Here is a 23,776-nt window from a genome sequence, read left to right as displayed (position 1 = left end):
CAGAAAGCAGGGGCCTTGGAAGTTGGGACGGTTCTCAGAAGCAAAGACCCCTTGGGTTGCTGAGGTCAAGGGACCCTAAGGGGCAATCTTTGACAGTTTGAGGGTTTGTTTGTCTTTAAAGGGGACAGTTGTATCTTTTAAAATTGCTTGACAGAATTGGAAAAATGTGCAGACATACTTGCTCCTTCTTGAAGGGATGAAGCCTGCCAAATTTCAGATAGATAGGTGGCAAGGGGCTTTGTGCAAGAGGAGTCTAAAGTCTTTTGGGTGAGGAAATGGATTTCCTTCCTTCCCCATGACTTGTGGGGAGAAGGATTATACATATATTGATCAAATTTTTCATCAAATATATTGATCAAAAAAAATTTTTTTAACCAATCTAGAGCAGATTTGTATTGGGGAGATGTATGACACATATATAGTTCCTGCGTAGGGTGAGAGACTGTGCAGTGAATTGAACGATAGGAGAAAGTCGCCAGATGCCTTCAGAGTGAGAGTCTGCAACTGGCAGAAGGCTGGCCCTCCCTGGGTGTGTGACCGGGGGAGTAGATGTGCCCTGGGTGAAAGATATTGAGTGGGTCTGACTGTTCCCAATTTTCTCAGAGGCCGACTGGGATAACTGGCTCAGGTAAGTTTTGTTGGTGGGCTCTTGCTGGGTCCATATCAGGTGTTTAGGAGAAGTTAGTAAGGAGGTACATGGGTGATGCCACCCCAATTTCAGTGATCATGGGGAGAGGGAGGCATAGCCATGGGGAGGTGGTGAACCACCTTAGAAGATGAGGGCAAGTCTATCTATGCCTTGTTCCTCGCTCCCACTCCTCACATGGATGGGTTCCTCGTTGCTCATCTGCTGTGCTCACTGGCCTGTGTGTGTTGTTGTTTAACTCCAAATCAGTAAACAATAAGACCACACTCATCCATGATTTGATCATGGATGAAGATGCTGATTTGGTGTGCATTACCGAGAACTGGGTGAGTGAGCTGGTAGGAGTTAATCTGACCCAGCTTTGCCTACCCGGATACTCTGTGCAACACTAGCAGAGGCTGCAGGGACAGAGGTGAGGAGTTGCTGTGCTCTACAAAACTTCCATGTCTGTCATCAGGAAACTGCTCTGTCTTGGAGCTGGCTGTGAGGGCCTGCACCTGGTGTTGGGCCAAGGAGACAGTAAACTAGGGTTGCTGCTGGAGTACCCTGCTGCCAGCAGCTTCTCTGATCAAGCCGACGGAAGCCATCTCAGCTATGGTATTTCAGGAGCCCAGAACAATAGTCCTGGGTGATTTCAATGTCCATGCTGAGGCCGCCTCTTGTGTTCCAGATTGGGACTTCATGGCCTCTACGATGACCATGGGGTTGTCTCAAGTTGTCACCGGCCTGACACACAGGGCAGGGCACACCCTCGACTTGGTTTTTGCTCCAGATGGAGGAAGGGATGGTCTGGAGATAGGGGGGTGTATGTTACCCCATTGTCATGGTGAAATTCCTGGTGAAGTTCAGACTTATGGCTCCAATCCTCCCCTGCAGGGGTTGTAGACAGATTAAGATGTTCTGCCTCCAGAGACCAACAGAATCCACAGGATTCCTGAAAGCCCTGGGGGAGTTCCCAGTAGATAGAGCAGGTGACCCCGTTGAAGCCTTTGTCATGCTGTGGAACAGCAAGGCTCATCAGGCTCTTAACACGGTTGCTCCCAAGCGCCCTCTCCGGCGTTGTGGAGCGTGGTTTCCACCTTGGTACACCAGTGAGCTAAGGGCAATGAAACAGGCTGGATGATGGCTAGAGCACAAGTTGTGAAAGACTTGCTGTGAGGCTGATTGGGCACAAGAAAAATATCATAACTGTGACTACTGAGTGGCAATGAGGGCAGCGAAGAAGGCCCACTTCTCTGCCACCATTGCATCCTCAAGTAGCCATCTAGCAGAGCTTTTCTGTATTGTCATTGGGCTGTTGACATCAACTCCAGGAAATGTTTTAGACCCTTCGGAGGTCCACTGTAAATTGTTTGCAAGGCACTTTGAGGGTAAAGTTGCTCACCTCCGTAGCAATCTTGATGCCCCTTCCTCACATACTGTAGTCCCTAGTGAGGTGTCCAGTGCAACATCTGCTGCAACTTCTTGGGAACGGTTTCAGCTGATGTGGCCTGATGATGTGGACAAGGTGCTTGCGATGATGTGGCCAGCAATGTGTCCTCTCGAGCCTTGCCCTTCTTGGTTTATTAAAGTTTGCAGAGGGGATTTGACTGAGTGGATCCAGGGTGTGGTCAATGCATCATTGCTGGAGGGAGTGGTTCCAGCAGCCCTGAAAGAGGCAGTGATCCAACAGCTCCTGAAAAAGCCCACCCTGGATCGATTAGTTTGTGACAACTACAGCCTGGTCGCAAATACTCCCTTTTGAGGGAAGGTGATTGAGAGGGTTGTGGCAGAGCAGTTGCAAGTACTCTTGGATGAAACAGATTATCTTGACCTATTCCAGTCTGGGTTCAGGGCTGGTTATGTGACTGAATTGGCCGTGGTCACCCTGATGAATGTCTTGTATTGGGAGAAGGACGGGGAGTGCAACCCTGTTATTCTTACTTGATCTCTCTGTGGGTTTTGATACCATTGACCATAGTATCCTTCTGGGCCGACATGGTGAGATGGGTATTGGACGCATTGTTTCACAGTGGTTCCGATTCTATCTCCAAGGTCATTTTTTAGAGAATAGCATTGGGTGATTCTTTTTCGCCCCCCTGGCATTTGTGCTGTGGGGTTCCGCAGGTTACCACCTTGTCCCCCATACTGTTTAACATCTATATGAAGCCCTTGGGAGTGGTCATCAGGAGATTTGGGGCAAGGTGTCAGCAGTACACTGATGATACCCAGCTCTATTTCTCTGTAACATCTGAATCGGGAGAGGCCGTGCAAGCCCTGGACCACTGCCTGGACTTAGTGGTGGGCTGGATGAGGGCCAGTAAACTGAGTCTGAATCCTAGCAAGATGGAGACTGTGGGTTGGTGGTTCCCAAGTTTGGATAATTGGTCAGTTGCCTGCTTTTGTTTGGGTCGTATTCCCTTTGAAAGAGCAGGTGTGTAGTCTGGGGGTGTTCCTGCATCCATCTTTGTCGCTTAAGACCCAGGTGACCACAGTGGCTAGGAGTGCCTTTTACCAGCTTCAGCTGGTAAGACAGCTGTGGACGTTTCTGGACCAGGATAACCTGCACTGTTGTCCATGCACTGGTAACCTCCAGGTTGGATTACTGTAATGTGCTGTATGTGGGGCTACTCTTGAGGTTGGTCCGGAAGCTGCAGCTGGTGCAAAATGTGGCGGTGAGACTGCTCACTGGGGCAGAGTATCACCAACATGTCACCCCACTGCTGAAATAATTGCACTGGCTGCCTATTAGCTACTGGGCGAAGTTCAAGATTCTAGTTTTGGTGTACAAAATCCTATACAGCTTGGGACCAGGATACCTGAAAGACCATCTTATCCCTTATATACCCAGTCGATCACTGTGCTCTGCAGGTGAGAGCCTCCTGCAGATACCATCTTATTAGGAGGTCCATTCCGCACCACATAGGAAACAGACCTTTAGTGTGGTGGTGCCTACCCTTTGGAATTCCCTACCCTTAAATATCAGTCAGGCACCATCTGTGATATCTTTTCGGAGCCTACTAAAGGCCTTCCTCTTCCAACAAGCCTTTTGAGTTGAGACCTTATCCGAGTCTGCATCTGTGTTGGAATTGCTTTTTAATACATTTTTAAACCTTTTCTTTTTTTAAAAAAGACATTTTTAAAGCTCTTTTAAAAAAATGTTTTTAAAGATGTTTTGTTTTAATATATTTTAAAGTCTGTTTTTATTACTTCTTAAAGTGTGTTTAGTGCTTCTGTTTTCTACTGGGAGGAAGGGTGGGATATAAATCTAATAATAAATAAATAAATATTATATTAAATGCTTTCTGTTGTTAAATGTAAGCCTGATATAGCGATGTCTATATGTATATATCCAACTGTGTTGGAATTGTTTTTAGATTTTTCTTTTTAAAAATTTAAGTTTTTTTTAAAATATGTTTTAATATGTTTTTAAAGATATTTTGTTTTTAAAACGTTTTAAAGATGTTTTTAGTGTTTTTGTTTGTCACCTTGGGCTTCTTCTGGGAGGAAGGGCAAGATATAATTTTAATAAATAAAAATCATCATCATCGAGGTACACCTAGATAAGTAACCTGAAAATTTTCAGGAGGATAGATGCAGGGTATGTTGTGAGCACCCCGAGTATTTGTATGTCATTCAGTAATTACATTATTGTGGGTGGCTTGCAATAAAAGATAAAAACAATTAGATACAAGAGTAAAACTACAAAATCTAAGCTAGCATCACAGATAAAGTTGTTCCAAAATTAACCCTGAAAGGTTTTAAGAGCATTTCCAGTCAGGTGTTTTGTTGTGGAATCAGTGCTCCTCACATATGCAAGTTATCTGTAGTGTCCACACAATGTCATTGGCATCAAAATGCCGGTGTGCCCCCCACAATCCAGATTTACCCTTTCCATAGAAAATACAATAAGTTTTTTTTAAAAAAACTGTTGCCTGCAACATGTTTGTTGTATCTGAAATGACCTATTTGCAATATTAAGCTCCTATCTGGAAGCACCCTAAGATTGAAAAGTCTGGGAAAATAAAAAGATCTTCACCTGGCCCCAAAAAGAACAAGACACAAGGTGAGTTTCTCTGGGGAAGGCATTCTAAAATCAGGGTGCCACCAGTCAAAGGGCTTTCTTCTTAGTAGCTGCCAATTGCACCTTATTTGGTGGGTACAACTGAAGAAGAGCCTCAGAAGATGTTCTTAAAGTCTGAGTAGGTATATGTAGAAAGAGGCGATTCTTCAAGTAATCTGGCCCCAAGCCAGGTTACCTAGATTAACATTATACCATGGGGACAATACGGATATTCCTGCAGCTGATTAACCATCTAGTCCTGTCCCTGTATTGAAGTCCCATAAAAATGTCTGTTCTGATTTGTCTAACTAACAAAACTACCTAGTATATGTCATGAACCTGTAATGTTCATGAGTTATTAAAAATCTAATAGCAATACTTTGACTCCCGTAAGGGACTCTGGGAGATGGTTACAGTTAGAAAAGACAAGCCTTTGCCAATTTGCAAATCTGAGTTTCACTTCCCAGCTGAAGATGGTTAGAGAAGCCTTAACAAGCTGCACCTGTTTATCTTTGCTGATTAGCAAGTGCCTGGTACCCAAGGTCATCCTTGGCCTGTACAGTTGGAAAACACAGTTGGGAGGGGGACCTCAAGGCGCGAAAATGTGAGAAACATCGAGAAGAAAGTTACATCAGCCAATTCCTGATTGGTCAATTAATCTTGGACCATTAGGATCTTTTTCCTTTAAGTATAGGGCTAGAGACCCATAGCCTTTGTTCTCTGCCTATGCTGATTGGCAGCAGAGTTCCAAACCTGTCTGCCTTATGGTTCCAGGGGTTGCTTATGGGAAGGCAACCGATGTCTGGTTCCATTGCTTTATGTTGAACATCCATCTCTCTTAGGAGAGGTGTCACGCAACCAACTACCTCGTGTGTAAGTAGTTAGGTGAGTTTAGTTTGTTATTTTCTTGTTGTGTGTATGAATTCTCTTGTAAGAACCTAAACCCTTGTTTGGGTGTATGGTCTTAAAGGATTACTTGCTGCTATATCTTATGTGCACTTATATATCTTAATAAAGCTACTTCTATTTAACCTGGTGTGTTCATTGAGAGAAGGGGTGGTTCTGGATTCAGTACCTCGACCAATCTCAGTCACTAACTACCAAAGAGGGTTAAGAAGTTAAAGGCTTGGATTTTAAGTGTTAAACCAGAGGTGCCTGGCAAGGAGTGTAACTGTGACTCTTGCCTTTTAGGACCTTGGTTTTATATATCTTCTGGTCTCAGAGATCCCCTGGCTCTGAGTGGACCAGTATACAGGGGTGGTGGCAGCCTACCTTCTACCTTGCAGGGTTGTTGTGAGCGTACACAGCCTTGGCAAGGGTGAAGTAATAGTTTTTTGGTTCCAGTCTCATTTCCCTAAGGGTGGGGGTCTGAGTCTGATGCATGAACCCAGTACCTTGGTGGTCCGGGGGGTCATGACAGTATACATATAAGAGAACCAGAAAAACTTGGGTGGACATCACCATAGTCTGGAACAAATTTTATAGATGGCATTTGCCATCATCACTGCCCTTTTCTGATGGGTCTTGCACTGAGTCCTCTTGATCTTCGGGAGAAATACTATTTGACATCAGTAGTCCCTTGTTAATGTTAAAAAATGCTGATAAAAAGTTAACATTTTTTCTGGCATCTCATCCAAGATGTCTTCAGAATTACAGAACCTGTCTGCAAACCCAAAATTAACTTCCTTTAAAGCCTCTCTGATGTCCTTTGGAGCTGATTTGATGTTATCTACTTTTCATATGTGTTGGACTATTTCATCAGTCCCTTGATTTGCTGAAAACACCATCAAGGATTCTTTTTTACTGTCAGATGAACTGAAACATACGTCTTCTCCATAATGTTTTAGTAGTCTACGTTTAACTTCATTGTTTCTAATTATGTCTTCTCCAGTCAATTTATTTATGAGATCACGGATTTCCAACATTGTGAAACCATATCCTTCTTTAAGCTTAGGGCCAATAATTTCATTATCCCTTTCAAAGGCAACATCTTTTGCTGAAATTGTTTTTTTGGTCTTTAGAATTTCACATACCATATTCGTACAACTTCAAATATCCTTCCAAACATGTTTTATGGTACGGTATGTCCACACCAAATACCTGAGTATCTGATTCCAGATCTGCCACATGAGTGTGAATGTCATCTTGAAAATAAATAGCTGTGGCTAAAAAATCATTTGCTCTTTCTGATTCACTTTTTCAAAACTTCTTCTTAGTGTCTGCAGTCTGGCAAATAATGCACTTTTTCAGATCAAATAGAGTTTGCATTTCTTCCTGATGAATAGATGCATGTTTAGTTCCAAGTCTATCATCCATTTTTCTTCAGTGATCCTCCACTTGAAACAGATAATTTTTTGTAATAATGTACTTTCAATATCAGGTAATAAGAATTTCATATATGTTATTGTGTATGGCCATTTTTATTTAATAAATAACATGAAACCTGTTTACTGTAAAATCTAACATCCGTATGAATTTAAGAACATTATAATTGAATTCCTTGACTCTAAAAACACATATTTAGATACCAGAAATGACTTCTGTAAGTGTTCTAGGAGCTGGAATGGACGCAGCTAAAATTTGGCGGCAGCCATTTTGGAAGATGGCATCTGTTCCAGACTATGGTGTTGTCTACCCAGGTTTTTCTGTTGTTCTTATATGTATACTAGGTAGTTTTGTTGGTTAGACAAAAATATTTTTATGGGACTTCATTACAGGGAAGAGAGCCAGTGTGGTGCAGTGGTTAAGGTGCTGGACTACGACCTGGGAGACCAGGATTTGAATCCCCACACAGCCATGAAGCCCACTGGGTGACCATGGGCCAGTTACTGCCTCTCAGCCTCAGAGGAAGGCAATGGTAAGCCACCTCTGAATACCACTTACCATGAAAACCCTATTCATAGGTTTGTCATAAGTCGGGATCGACTTGAAGGCAGTCCATTTCCATTTTCATTACAGTGACTGGATTAATCTGGGAATATGTTAAATGACCAGAGTGGAACACATATGAAGGCTAAGAACAAGATTATTTCCAGACATTGACATATTCCAGGTGTTGCAGCACTACGGGTCCAGAGTGCTCATTGCCTACAAACCATTCATTCAGGTGGAGGAAAGGGACAGTAAGCACCTGAAAACAGCAAATTCATATGGATTAACCAGATCAGAATTGGAGAGGGCTAATGTTGCACCTAAACAGCAAGAATACTTCAAAAAGCTTGCCATGGGAGGTACTTATGTTTCCGGACTGGTCTTTCTTCACCATTAAATAATGAAAGACATCCAGAAAGAACTGGGAAGATTTAGGCTACATGCACATTAGTTCTTTCAAAAGCAGTGAGACTATTTTGGTTGGGTGTGGTTTGAAACAATTCTGCACCCAACACATCTTTATTGTTTGATTGGAATACACCCACCTACACTGCTGATGTCAGACCTTTTAGGAACATGCTCAGCAAAGTGTTTCCACTGGACACACCTCAGAGTCACAATGGATTAATTGACCAAACAGTTTTGAAGTTGGTGTGAAGCTGGCTTGAACGAAAAAGACATCACATCTCAAAATCTCAGATTTTGAGTAAAAAAAGTGTCCCCAAATTCACAACACAGAGGTGGAGATACACTGAAACCAGTAGAACTGCATTATAACAGCCTAAGTCTATGGAATCCTCTATTAGGAGCAAGTTGTATTTTCTGAGCCTTCAAGTACTTGATAAGTCTTCAAGGCTTAAACATGCTTAACTCTCAGTAGATTGTGGCCAGATTCTGCAATTACTTGCTTGATCTTGTTGTCCTTGTCATTGATGGGCAAGGCTGGAAAAGATCTTCCCGTAAATGAAACCTGAAAGATTAAAATTGCTGCTGCTGCTCATTGGGCCTGATGACTGAACAAATACAACTGTTTGCTCTTGTAAAGTGACCCTGCAGTAATTGGAGAAGTAGGCTTAATTGTAATATAATGATCATGAGATGCCCAAGTGGGTTTAAATGTTTCTTAATTTAATATTTAATTGTATTGGCAGGTGTCTTTCCTTCTCCAAAATTCAGTTATAGCTGTTTATGTCCTCCTGAGTACAATCAGGTGCCATGGGAGTGGGTTAGATGCCTCCAAAAAGTGTCTTTATGACAGTGTATAAAAAAGCCTTTGTCTCCTAAATGTTTGCAGGGATTGAAAATATGGGTGGTCTATTGTGTAGCACTGTAACCACTTAATTAAGAGGCAAATATAGAATATTTCGGACAGTGGTCAGGCTAGCAGCTGAAATTGTGAACAGATGTTTGGCCACACTTGACTGCAAGTGTCAGTGTACCAGATTCCCTCATCTCAGTTCCTAGCTGTAATTTTTATTTAAAGACATTAACATTAAAATAATCAACAGACCCAGAAACAGAATTTAATCAAGACCTTGAAATTCAAGAAACTGATGTTTGAAAAAAGGTATTATTTGAGCAGAACTTTGCTGTGAACACCTGTGTCTTACTACAATTTAAAATGGAAGCCTCCATCCCCCTCTTCTGAACTGCAGAGCTATCTGAGGGTACATGTTCAATAGGTATTCTGAATGAATAATAGCATTGCACCCATTTAATAGGAATCATGGGGCTTTTAGTTTGAGGGGTCACCAGAACCTGTCATAGCAGCTCTAAAGTATGCTATTTATTATTTGAAGCAGAAATAGAAATGCTTACAAATGCATTTGGCTTTGCATAACAACCCCAACCCAACCCCAGGAATGGGAACTCCAGGTATTCCCCCACCAACTATCCCAGGGCCCTGAGGTGTTGCCATGTGGCGGCTGCTACCACCTGACTTGCCTAATGCTGGCCCATTTGCAAAGCCTCCCCCATCTTCCCCCTCATGGTTCACCATGCCCCCACCTCTCCTCCCTCTAAGGGTTCCCAAGGCTCCCCATCGGTCTCCCCTCAAGGCTCGCCAAGGCCCCTCCTCTCCTTCCCCCAAGGAGTTTCCAAGCTGCCTCCTCTCCTCTCTCACCCCACAGGTTACTAAGCCTCCTCTTTCCAACATGAGGTGCCTGGCTTCCTCTTCCCCCCTCCACAAGCCGTGAAGCTTTCTCTTTCCCACATCATGAGTGGCCAAGGTTCTTCTTCCCCTGACAGGTTGTTACAAACAAAACGCCCCAGTCCCTTTTAGGGGTCCTGGTGGCTTGAGTTCGCTCCCAATACTCACCCCAATAGAGTTCAGAAACAACGAAACAAGATGGAGGAAGAGTATATTTATTACTAACACGTGCACGTGGAGAAACAGCCAAGCTAGTTGTGACGAAGCTGAACACAGTCAGCCTTCTTATTAACTTTGATATGTTAATTACATCAGCATCATCAAGCATCATTCTAATACGCCCCTTACAAGAAATCATGTGCTTTACAAACAATCAGTACGTGCAGTTTCTATCTTTCTTAATGTTGCTTCCCTATAACATTCCATTGCCCTTTTATGGTGTTGTTTTTCACTTCAACACAGTTGCTTTCCACATTCTTATCAGAGCACTGTCTATGCGGTCAGCATCATTTTTATCTCAAAGCAGGCACAATATCCATTTTACTTTCAGTAAACAGGGCCACAATAAGCAAAATGCATTTTTAACTTAAACAAAGTCTAGTGTCACAATTCCCCCCTTAGAAGCTTTTTGATATTTAATATCATATAGCTTCTTCATTCTGTATAACTTGTTGATACATAATTTTGCCATACATTTGCATACTACTTTTAGCTGCTGCATTATCTGCTATACTGCAAATACCATTCATGATTATAGGTAATAAGCAAGGTAAAAGCATACATCCCAATAAAATCAGAACAACTAATACAATCATTATCTTCATTCCTCCAAACCAGTTGAACCAACTGCCCCAATTTCCAAGATCTATTCCTTTCCAGGTTTGCACTGGGGCATGAGCAAGTACCTTAATTTTGTTGGCAATATCTTTTACTACTTCGCCATTATCATCAATTTTCAAACAACACTCTGTCAGATTTAGGAGTCCGCAGACCCCACCGTCTTTTGCTAACAAATAATCCAAGGCCAACCTGTCTTGGAGTATTCCTTCTCTCATTTGAGTTGACTGATCGGCAAGCAATGTTAAGGCTTTAGCTGTTTGATTGGTTATTATCTCCAATACCGCCTGAAGTCTAATGAGGCGATTCAAAATATATATCGGGCCACGGTATCCCGCTGTGCCATCATGTGCCCATGAGGCAGGATCATAAGTTGCGATGATACGTTCTGGAGGCCAAGTATCCTCCCAATCATTCCCTTGACCTTTGGTCAAGGAGGTATCAATTGCCCGTTTCCTCCTCACAGACTGTTCTTCATCAAATACTGGAATTAAGGGATTCAAATTTCCACCTTTTATGCTATATTGGGGTTGTATAATCCCAAGATAACATGTACCTGTCCAATTGACTGGTAAAACTGAGTAGGCCATAGATCCACAAATCCAATAATGGCCTTTTAGTGCTGGAAGTGCCTCTTTGTTAAACGTGGACTCAGTAATTTGGTATGGGATGTATTATGATTCATTTCCAAGAGGACTTAAACTAGCCCCTCCCCGAGTTATCGTACATCTCCATAATCCTGTTTCATTTTTCCATTTGCAGCCACATCCAGATTCTGTATGGTTAGTAATTGCCCAATAATTCTGGAATCCATTCACTATTGTCCCGTTCAGATGATGCCAGGCCCATTCTTTCCTATTGAGAGACTGATTTTTACTGCTTTGAAACCAGGCACATAACTGTCCCTCCTGAGTTAAATTACTCCAATGGGTACGACACGAATATGTGTCATTTGTACCATTCTTTTTCATCTGAATACATGGTGCCCAGGTACCATTCTTTAATGCCACATGTGTTCCATTACTCCACAGGGCACAAGGAGTGATGGTCTCTCCGGGTCCTGGATAATGTCGAGTAGCATATTGGAGAGTCCAGTTACACCTACTATTTCCGAGCCAATGCACTGTCTTGGTAAAGTTCTGTGAAACACAATACTGACCAGTAGGAACCCAATTTAGATACCACCAGTGACTCGTTCCCCAAGCTCCTGTTCCATTATGTACCTCACTAAGGTTACTTAATAACCACTTGGGGTTGAGAGGTATTGCCATCCATGGCCACTGTGGAAACCCTCTTGGATTGCCACAGACCCAACAATTGCTAAGGTTAAATCCTTTGGCTACCTCCTGGGCAAGTTCAACAAACACATTTTCCCTTTTCTCCTGGAATGAGCGCCTTTGACGACTGCATACTCTCATTTCTTGCGCGGGAAAAGAGGCTGAGAAGTAGATATATACCAAAGGCAGAGAAATAAAACACAAGATAATACCAAAAACAGGCTTAAAGCCAAAGGAGTTGATACTTGCAAAGATTTTTCCCATTTTGTCATAAATTTTGAGGAATAGGAGAGTCTCCCATCCACTGGGTTCTAATTAGAATGTAGCCTCCGGTAGACCAGTTGACATCGGACCACCGGGTGTAAGACGGTATTTCCCCTCCCCCGATAACTTCCCCTGTGGGGTCGAAGCTGAACCACCACTACTGAGATTGTTGGTCCAATATCCCCAGGGACCGGAGCAATTATTGTCTGCAGGGGACAGGGAGGTACGGATCCTCCCATATATTATTTTACACTATTCACTGGGCACCAGTGTTCCACCCATCCACTTCTTCTTAGTTCCACAGTAGGCCAATCTCTCATATAAGTGGGAGCTCGGAAGTAGAGATTAGTCCTTATTACTATTTTCTCTTTAACCCGCCTTTTTAACCACGTCTGGTGGTATGTTACTGTAACAAAAATACTTGGTCGAATGGGGTCAAGGGCCACAGGAGTAGCTCTTAACATGACTACTTGTGGTGAGCCTCCCATTAACTATCAGTCTTTGTTTCTTTGGTGAGTTTCAATTTCAGGCCCAAACCCGGAACAGTTTGCGATAGCCACTTTTCTTCAGGTGTCTGATCCTTCACTCCTCTAGGTGGGGAGTCCTTGGCTACTCCCTGCTCAGGTTCCTGGATAGTTACAGGCTTGGCTCTTTTTATACGGCTAGCATGGATCCATCGCTTGTGGCCTACGAGCTTTACTGCCGATTCGGTAATTAAGACGATCTGCTCCGGCGGTCCCCACGTGGGCTGCAAGGGCTCTTGCTTCCACTTCTGAACTCGTACCCAATCACCAGGTTGGTATTGATGGATCGCCACATCCAGGGGTAACCTCTGAAACTCACGATTGTGCCTGTGAATAGAGGACAAAACACCCTGCAAGGCAGTAACATACTCCAACAACTGTCTGTTCCCTAATTCCCATTAATCTCTGTCTGGGGCCCAGGCTCAATGGGAGGTCTGCCAAACAATGACTCAAAAGGAGTCAATTTTGTTTTTCCCCTTGGAGTGTTTCTCATAATGGTCAAAGCCAATGGCAGTGCTGTCACCCAATTCAACTTGGTTTCTTGGCACAATTTGGTCAACAAAGTCTTAACCGTCCGGTTGGCGCGTTCAACTTGACCGGATGATTGTGGTCTCCAAGGAGTATGAAGGTTCCATTTGAACCTCAAGGCCGCACTTACAGCACAAATTATCTTACTCACAAAGTGCGGACCTTGGTCTGACTCAAATGTCTCTGGCATGGAGTATCGTGGAAAGATTTCCTTCAACAGTATCTTTGCTACTGTAATTGCTGTCGCCGTTCGCGTGGGGAAGGCCTCTATCCATCCTGTCAACTGATCTATTATGACGAGTAAATACTTGTACCTCACACATCTTGGTAATTCTGCAAAGTCTATCTGTAGTCTCTGGAAAGGATAGTAGGCCCATGGTCTTCCTCCCATGGCCGGTGGTGGCTTTGGAGCAGGGTTAGTTGCTGCACAGATAGTACATCCATATACCGCTCGCTTTGTTTCTTCATATAATCTGTATGGTTTAAGTCCATCTGGCAGGGCCAACGCTGGTGCCTTTTGTAGAGCTCGTTTAATATCTCCAAACGCTTGATGACATTCTTTAGTCCATTTCCAATCAGTTTCCTTCTTCAACAACTCATACAAGGGAGTAGCATAACTACTATAATTTGGTATCCATTGCCGACAGAAGCCGGCCAGACCCAAGAATGACCGCAGCTCCCTAACATTTGTTGGTGATGGTAGGCCACAGATCGCCGTCCGCCTTTCAGTTGACAACATGCGTCCTTCTCGTGACAGTTGGTATCCAAGGTATGTCACTTTCTCCTGATTCCATTGTACCTTATCCTTGGACACTCGATATCCACAAGCATGCAAATGGTTCAGAAGGCTCACGGCATCTTGTTCATTACTCTTTTCATCTGGGCTACAGATCAAAAGATCATCCACGTAGACCAGTAATGCCGACGTTGGTTGTTGTTGATACCAAGGTCCCAGATCTTTCTGCAATGCCTTGGTAAATTCAGATGGGGAGCTGATAAACCCTTGGGGCAACACGGACCAGGTCAGCTGACACTGTCGAAGGTCGACTGGATCCTCCCATTGGAATGCAAAAAGATCTCTACTATCTTCATGAAGGGGTATTGAAAATAATGCATCTTTTAGATCTATGACTGTGAACCGAATCATTTTGCCAGGAACGTGGGCCAACAAAGTATGTGGATTTGGTACCACTGGAACATCTTCCAGAACTTTTTCATTAATAATTCTTAAATCTTGCACCAACCTATACTGTCCTGGGTGGCCTTCCTTGAGAACTCCAAATATGGGGGTATTGTGTAGACTAGTAGTTTGATGTAACCATTGGTATTGGATGAAGTCTGTCACTAATTCCTTTAAGCTTAGGCGTACTTCTGGCTTCAAAAGGAATTGGCGTACTGGAGTCGGGCCTGCCCCAGGCTTCAATCTGACCTTCACTGGTTCAGCATTGACCGCACGAGCAGGATTATTCTTTCTGGCCCAAACATCAGGGTGAATTCCTTCCAGAGGTTCCCACTGTTGTTTCTCTTTAACTTCCGGCTCCCCCCTTAAGATCATTTGAAAAGCGCATTCTTGCCGCTTTGGTATCACCACTTCCAAGGTGTTTCCTCTAAAAGTAATTTGGGCCTGGAGCTTTGCTAGAAGATCCCTTCCAAATATTGCAATGGGGCAACCATCCGAGACCAAAAACTGATGCGTAAAATATTGTTGTTTATCTTCTCTTCCTGTATCTTCTCTTCCTGTGTACCTGTATGGGTTGGGACAAAGGGATTCGACGGCGCTGTCCTTCTATTCCCATTACATCTTTAGTTTCTTTGCTGAGGGTCAAGGGTAGACGGGACATTGCTTGTGGGATCATAGAGAAGGCCGCTCCTGTATCCACTAGTCCTTGGACTGCCAAATTATTCAGGGTAAGGGACACATATGGTTCTTCCCACGAGCCGCCCTCATATCCCGTCCACCTTCATTCTGATTCCTCCTCCTGCCCTCTGGCGGCCACAATCCGAACATAGGGTGGGTTTGGATCAGAAGTTGAGACTATTCTGGGTTCCCTATAGTCCCGAGAGCCAGAAACCTCTCTATAATTGCGGCGTCCATCTTGACGGGGCCTAGGAACCCTCTCATTTCTACAATCCTTTGCCCAATGGCCTTTCTTCAGGCACTTGGCACACTGATCCTTTTCCAGTCTCCTTCTTGGCTCTCTTTCTCTGTCTTTTTGATTTACACCAACCACTGCCGCAATCATGTCGCATTGCTTTTCAATCATACTATATTGCTTTTTCATCAACTTTCCCTCTTCCTTCTTACTTGCTTCATCCCTATTCACGTAGACCTTGAACGCAATGTCTATTATTTGTCCAAGTCCCATACCCATTACTCCTTCCACCTTCTGTAATTTCTTTCGAATGTCTGTAGAACTTTGACCAATAAACAAAGAAATTAGGAGCCTTTGGTTTTCAGCAGCCTCGGGATTAAGGGTAGTAAATCTCCGCATAGCTGTAGTGAGGCGGTTAAGGAAAGCAGAGGGAGTTTCCTCCTTTTCCTGATGGATTTCATATAATTTTGCCACATTCATTGGTTTAGGGATGGCATGCCTAAGTCCATATAAAATCAGCCGTTTATACGTGGTGATTTCAGGGGCCGCTGCTCCTGGGGTTTGGATCCACCTATGAGGTTCTACTGTTGGTAAAACACGTGCTGGGGCCAAACCGGGCGCGTTGCCACCTTGTCTCTGCTCTTCTAATGCGAGAGCATTGGCTTGGGAAAGTACCAATGACTTCTCCTCCGGACTGAGGAGGGTATTCATTAATGTCTGTATATCTGCCCAAGTGGGGTGGTGGCTGGCAAAAATAGTCTCCCACAATTGGCAGTGCTTATCTTGGTCTTCTCTCAAACCTGGCATCTGATTTTTCCAATTAAACAGATCAGATGTAGTAAAAGGCACATGCACATAAGCAATCTGTCCATGTCCATCAAGCATTTGTCGCATCGGTCCCATAAAGGTACCGCCAGCCAAAACATCTTCCGATTCGGGGTTGCCTCTATCTGTGCCTTTTAAAGTGGAGGTTAACTGTGTGCCACTTCGTAGGGTCATTCCCTCATTCTCTTTCCTAACTTCCTCAATTATACGAAGGCGTGGTTGTATTGTTTGAGGCGAGGCTCCTAAATCCTGACTTTGTAGTACAGAATGGGTATAACGGTCTAAAATATATTCTTGTCTTAGCCGCCCTAAAGATTGACTTAAATCCTGGAACGTTACTGCAGTTCTGGACGGAGTTCCAAAACTAGTAGACTGAGTTTGCGGGGCAGTCGACTGTTGATATGTTGGGGGCTGGGTTTGAGGTGGCGGAGTCTGAACTGGTGGCAGTTGAACCGCCTGTGGTGGCACTGGTAGTGCTGGTGCTGGTAGGGGAATCACCGGAGCCTGAGGCGGCGGTAAAGGAATCATGGGTGGGGCCATAGGTGAAACTAAACATTCCTCTTCTTCTGCCTGGAGGACTGGGGGCTTAGTTTTCAATTTCTTCCCCTCATTAATTTTACATTGAGCCAGCGCCATTGTCAGCGCACATTCTTGTGGGGGCTCTAGTCAGATGGCTCTCCAACCCCATGCATACCACCATGAGGTTGCCTCATCTGGTAGCAACTCGTAGAGGGTGGCTTCCAACTGTCTAGCCTTAGTGAGATTGAATGTCACACCCGATGGCCAACCAATTCCCAGCCCCACCCATTCTTCATCACAAAACATTAACAATTGTTCTTCGTTCGGGACCGGCCCTCCGGAAGAAATAACACTTGTTTTAAATCTAAGAAAATATTGCAAAACACATTCAAGGGGGGTCATTTTCCAATCGCCCTTTTTCTTTTGACTCTTTGCGAGCTTCCTCGCAACCTTCTTCCCCTCTGCCCCCTCCTGTTTCGATGCACCCTTCCCCATCCTTCCCGTGTCCAGTCCCCTCTGCCCTCTGCAGATGACGTACGACACTCGGGTAGCCTACCTGCCTTCTACCAGGGGAGATGTCTGAGATGAAATGACGGACAGATGACGTACAACACTCGCTTCCCTGTTTTCATGGCCCAGCCTCTCGCGAGGTATGGGAAACGCACTACTGCAGGTCCGCACTCACTTCAGGGTAGTCCACCTGGGGATACGCCCTGTCTCATACACACACTTTCACACGTCACTCTCTTCACATTTAAGCCCACTGGGCTCCTTACCACTGTCGACCAGAGACGTTGGAACGTTCAATCCCCCGCTCCACTCCAACCTTGTTTCGATTTTAAAAGGGAGTCATTGTGGCACCACCTCAGCGCCTCGGATCGCTCTCACAGGCTCGGGCGGGCTCAATGCAGCCCGGAGCGCTCTTTCCCAACCTCCTGTGGACCACGCCCGAGACACACAGAGGAGCGTGAAAAATGAGTCCCGGCGGAAGTCGCCAATTTGTTACAAACAAAACGCCCCAGTCCCTTTTAGGGGTCCTGGTGGCTTGAGTTCGCTCCCAATACTCACCCCAATAGAGTTCAGAAACAACGAAACAAGATGGAGGAAGAGTATATTTATTACTAACACGTGCACGTGGAGAAACAGCCAAGCTAGTTGTGACGAAGCTGAACACAGTCAGCCTTCTTATTAACTTTGATATGTTAATTACATCAGCATCATCAAGCATCATTCTAATACATGCCCCTTACAAGAAATCATGTGCTTTACAAACAATCAGTACGTGCAGTTTCTATCTTTCTTAATGTTGCTTCCCTATAACATTCCATTGCCCTTTTATGGTGTTGTTTTTCACTTCAACACAGTTGCTTTCCACATTCTTATCAGAGCACTGTCTATGCGGTCAGCATCATTTTTATCTCAAAGCAGGCACAATATCCATTTTACTTTCAGTAAACAGAGCCACAATAAGCAAAATGCATTTTTAACTTAAACAAATAAAGTCTAGTGTCACAAGGTCACCAAGCTTCCTCCTTTCCAGTCACCCAGGCTTCTTTTTTTCCAGGCCTTGTGGTAGTGAAGCCAAGCCCTTCTTCCTCTTTGCCCCCATGGTCGCCAAGCTTCATTCCTTTGAGGCCTTGCAGTAGTGATGGTGAAACCTGCCAGAGCTCCCCCATCCTGTTGCTCTGCAGCTCAGTCAAGCTACCACCCTTCACTGCCCACTCACTCACTCTGCTGCTGGCTCTCCCCTGTCCCTCGCCCCCCCGTTCTCTAAGCTAACCCTCTCCTCCCTCCTCCCCTGGTAACCAAAACTCAGGGCTGTCTTGGTCTGTTGCTCCTGTCATCACTCTGTAGTTCACAGCACCACCTGTCTGTGGCAAAATGAACTGCAGCATGACATTTCATGGCTTACAAAAATAGTATATAGCTAGATAGAGAGATGAAGAAATTGTAAGCGTGAGTTGATCAAAACTGGAGATTGTTAACATTTACCAGGGAACACTGAGAATCTTTGGTTCCTCAGATGCAGGCCCGCAAATGGATGATCATCATCATCATCATTGCTAGATTGGACTTTACAAGATGATGTCGATCCAATGTTTGTCAAACTCAGAGTAGACTCACAGAAATCAATTTACTTAAGTCCATCAATTTCAAAGTGTTTAGCCTGAGTATGACTAGCACTGGATATCACCACCATTCCAAGGATCACAGTAATATATATATATATACCCTCAAAGTAGCAAGGCTACTCATTAAATAGGAACAGCACTAACACTATGTGCACAAATTATTCCTTCAGCGTCCATGAGGTTAAATTCCCTGTTGCACTAGAGAACAGTTGACTAGTTTTCCAGAAGGTTTAGCAGAAGGTGACCTCATCTTTGTGCTGACAGCACATGGATTGTCTCACTAGTTGTATCAAAAGCCCTAAAGCAAGTTGATTCTTTCTTAGATTTAGAATATAACAATGCCCCTTAGTTCATTTCAATTAGTTTGAATGATTTATAGGTTTTGCTATTACTGGAATATTTTGCTATTACTGGAATATTTCTGGTAATTTGCTGTGCTATGTTGTGCTATGGCCCATGGCTAAATGCAAATAAATTGTTGTTGTACTGGAATATTTTAATGTTAATAAAATAGAAATATTCACAGAACCTGTGAGTGACCTGTATTATTTGGATTATTATATTACAATGTGAACTAGTCTCTCCTTTTTAATACTGTATGTAAATAATCCATACTCCTCCTTCTGATAAGAGGGAAGATTTCCATTGCAATTGAACTTTTAAAGTCACTTGCTCCAGCCCAGCCTTTTGAGCTGCTGGACTAGTAGATAAATGTTGTATCAGGACACACCAGCATGTGCCTGTGTGCTACCCTTACAAGCTGATCCAGGTGCACTGGTCCATCATGAGACCATCTCGCACAAAGCGTTTGCACAGCACAGATTTGAAGACAGGCAATGCCTGTGTTGCATTCTCAGTGCAACTTCAAGTGATTAAGAAATAGTGGCTTGTCCAAGACACACACCTCCAGTGAACTTCAAAGCTGAGCAGGTTTGAACCCAGGTCTCACTCATCCAAATCCAGTGCTCTAGCCCCTACACCAAACTGGTTTTCTGTGTCAGTGCAAGCCACCATGCACACATGGCCATAGGTTGGGGACGATAAAATCGTCCCCAACACATAAAATTGGAAAATTCTTCCTTGCAGGATTGCTGATCAAAACTTAATGCTCTTCTGCTGAGAAAGAAAATATGACCCATAGAGTCCCTAGAAAACTAATAATTATATATCTTGCAACAGGGATGAGGAAACTGTGACTCTCCAGATGTTGTTGGGCTCCAGCTCTCATCAGCCCTAGTCATGTGGGTGTCCCTGTCTTGCAAGTGTACTTGCCTACAGTAACATTCAGTGTTACTTTCAAAACCAGATGTAAAAGCAACATGGGGAAGCTGAAAGTGGTACATGTGAGATCCCTGCTGTGTCTGTTATGGAGTGGTGAACATTTAACTGAGCAGATGTTCTATGCATTCAGGAGTTTGTTTATTGTCTGAACAAGTCATGTTGTTGTTGTTTTGTGCCTTCAAGTCGATTACGATTTATGGCGACCCTATGAATCAGTGACCTCCAACAGCATCTGTCATGAACCACCCTGTTCAGATCTTGTAAGTTCAGGTCTGTGGCTTCCTTTATGGAATCAATCCCTCTCTTGTTTGGCCTTCCTCTTTTTCTACTCCCTTCTGTTTTCCCCAGCATTATTATCTTTTCTAATGAATCATGTCTTCTCACAATGTGTCCAAAGTGTGACAACCTCAGTTTCATCATTTTAGCTTCTAGTGACAGTTCTGATTTAATTTGTTCTAACACCCAATTAACACCCCTGTCTAGGATGCACACCTTAATGTGGTGAGGGGGTTTGAGAATGTTGAAGAAGCTGAAAGCAATGCTGTCAGGAGTCTAGACCAAGAGGCTAGACTCCTAGCAGGGGCACCCAAGGCGGAATGGTCAGAGCTGAGACACCAGACTAAGATGCATCCAAACTCAGAGGAAGGCAATGGAAAACCACCTCTGAATACCTCTTACCACAAAAACCCTATGAACAGAGTATCCAAAATGCAACAAGTCATGAAAGAGGCAAAAAGAAATCCAGATATTACCCCTACAGTTAAATGATTCCTGCTGCTCAGTTAATCTCTTCCCAATTCAGTAAATACTGCCAAGGTGCTCTAAAGGGAAATCTAGGCTTCTCCACAGTCATAAGGACAGTAAATGTGAAGAGCAAGGCACTTGGTGTTTCCTATTGTCAGGTAATTGGATAGAAGCTGTACATTTTGAAGGCTATCGCTGAAGATATAATTTCCCAAAATAATCCTCTCTCTCTCTCTCTCTCTCTCTCCCCCCCCCCCCTCTCTTAAAGGCAGAAGAAAATTCAGGAGTCAGTCTGTTCAGACACATGCTGCTTTAAATCAAAGGCCCCCTCGTTCGAGTCATTCTGGTCCGATCTTAGACAGTCACCAGCCATTCATCCAAACTTCCACTTCTGCTCATGAAATTGCCCAAGGACTTTCTGGCAGCCAGCTCTCCTTCCACAATTCAGCAACTTCTGTCTTCTCCCAGACTCCTGCCATCCCTCCCCTGGGCCAGCTTACTCTCCAGGAAAGAGCTGGCGCTATGCTCCGGTCTAGTCTGGCTTCTTCCACTAGTTCTACACTCAGTCTTTTGTTTGGCAAGAGAAGCTTTTCAAGTGCTTTGGTTATTTCTGGGCTCTCAGCTGCTGATGGAGGAAACACCACAGATACCCAGTCATCCAGCAGTGTTAACATTGCAATGGGCCCGTCTGCTAGAGCTGCAAGTCGTACTATGCAGGAGACCATACGGGTAAGAAAAGACCATGAAAAATGTCACTAATTGATTTGTCATATTGACAAATTCATCCAAGCGTCCCACTTAATTCATACAAGTCTTCTCCCTACAATGTGAAGTGCTACAGCCAGAGCACTACAGCAAAATGATTTTAAACCAGGGATCACCAACCCTTTGGGGCCAGTGAGTACATTTTGAATTTTGAAAGAGTGTTGTGTCAGTCACAGAATGGGTGCCATAGGGGTTTGGCATAACACAAAATTTGAGAGATGAGAGTCATTGCTGCTTCTAGCCACCCTGACAACCTCATGTTTACCATGGCAACTCAGCTGTTTTGCTGGCCCTGATTCTGGAGAAACAGCTGTTTAATGCAAAATAATCTGTTTTCCTCTATGCCAATCCTAAACCAAAGCCTTGGCTGCCATCCTGTACCCACTTACCTGGGAGTAAGCCTCATTAAATGCAACAAGACATTCAAAAAGCTTTTGACAGGGTACTTCACCAAAGACTCCTGAGTAAGCTTAGCAGTCATGGAATAAGAGGAGAGGTCCTCATGTGGCTCAGGAATTGATAAGTTGCAGGAAGCAGACAGCAGGAATAAATGGACAGTTCTCCCAATGAAGGGCCTTAGAAAGTGGAGTCCCCCAAGGATCGGTATTGGGACCTGTGCTTTTCAACTTGTTCATAAATGATCTAGAGTTAGGGGTGAGCTGTGAGGTGGCCACGTTTGCAGATGATACTAAATTGTTCTGGGTTAAAACAAGGGATTGCGAAGAGCCCTAAAAGGACCCCTCCAAACGGAGTGAATGGGTGGAAAAATGGCAACTGCAATTCAAGGTAAACAAGTTTAAAGTTATGCACATTGGAGCAAAAAAAATTCTTAATTTCACATATACCCTCAAGAAGTCTGAACTGGTGGTGACTGACCAGGAACAAGACCACGGGGCCATAGTGGAAAGCTCAATTAAGATGTCAACCCACTGTGTGGCAGCTGTGAAAAAGGCAAATTCCATGCTAGGGATCATTAGGAAAGGTATTGAAAATAAATCTGCCAATACCATAATGCAGTTGTATAAACCTATGGTGTGGCTGCATTTGAAATACTGTGTACAGTTCTGGTGCCTCAGAAAGGATATTGTAGAATTGGAAAGGGTCCAGAAAAGGGCAACCAAAATGATCAAAGGGATGGAGTGACTCCCCTATGAGGAAATGTAGCATTTGGGGTAGAGAAAAAGTGTGGACATGCAATGAAGCTGAATGTTATAAGATTCAGGACAAACAAAAGAAAGTACTTCTTCACACAGCGGTGCATAGTTAAATTATGGAATTCGCTCCCAGAACAGGCAGTGATAGCTACCAATTTGGATGGCTTTAAAAGAGGATTAGACACATTCATGGAGGTTAAGGCTATCAGCAGCTGCTCGCTATGATGGCTATGCTCTTCCTCCATAGGCAGAGGCAGTACCACAGGAGGGGAGAATGGTCTTTGCACTCTGGTCCTGCTTGTGGGTTTCCCATGGGCATATGGTTGGCTACTGTGAGAACAGAATGCTGGACTAGGTGGGCCATTGGTCTTATCCATCAGGCTCTTCTTATGATCTTATGTTATGTTCTTATGTTCTGAAATAGACATGTATATCATGGTACTGTAAGTTAACTATACAGTGAATTCTTAATGAGTGCCTTTGACATCAGCTCTGGCACAGCATTTTGTATTAGCTGTTTGAGGACAGGATTTTTTTAACATTCACCTGCATTACCGTGTAGTAATACTTGCGGAAAATATCTTCTAGGGACTACCTGATCTCAAATAAACCTACTACAGGAAAAGTGCATCCTGGTTGCAAGGAGAAAAGGAAGGGCAGAGATTTCAAGGACTAGAAAATAAGAAAGAAGCAGGAAAAGAGTGCTAAAGAGGAGGGGAAAACACAAGCTCTTTAAGACTCCAAGGATTCCTATTACCTACTATCCAAAAAACCTCACGTATCAAACACAGCTCGGACTTCTCTCATTGGCTAACACTGATAGGCAGGAGCAGCCAGCCTGGCTCATTTCACAGGAATCACTTAGAAGGGAATCTGCACATTTTGCTTCATACCTTTTATTTCTAGGAAGGCTAGAAACTTACCTTTTTTTTAAAAAAAAGGACGTTCAATGTTATTAAAACTCTCATCTCAAATAAGGCATGTGATACTTTTCTAAGGAATATACTGGCAACCTCATATTACAAGTCTGCTGTTAAAGTTGGCAAACTGGGGAGAGCTATGGCATTCTCTCTTCACTCTTCCATTCAAAAGCAACCCCGAAACCCCATTTGGAATTCATTCCCC

General features: G+C 43.8%; 1 protein-coding gene across 1 annotated transcript in view; it reads left to right on the top strand.

Annotated features, from left to right (window-relative positions):
• The window catches only part of PCNX2 (pecanex 2), a 262,726-nt gene that overhangs the window by 238,193 nt on the left and 757 nt on the right, over nt 1-23,776 (top strand). The window contains exon 33 of the mRNA XM_061624508.1: nt 21,001-21,461. Within this exon, the coding sequence (XP_061480492.1) occupies nt 21,001-21,461 (461 nt within the window). The remainder of the gene's footprint in view (nt 1-21,000; nt 21,462-23,776) is intronic.

This window comes from Rhineura floridana, chromosome 4 (genome assembly GCF_030035675.1).
Source record: "Rhineura floridana isolate rRhiFlo1 chromosome 4, rRhiFlo1.hap2, whole genome shotgun sequence".
Classification (NCBI taxonomy): domain Eukaryota; kingdom Metazoa; phylum Chordata; class Lepidosauria; order Squamata; family Rhineuridae; genus Rhineura; species Rhineura floridana.
Note: the sequence above shows the minus strand (reverse complement) of the source record. Positions and strands in the feature narration are given on the sequence as shown.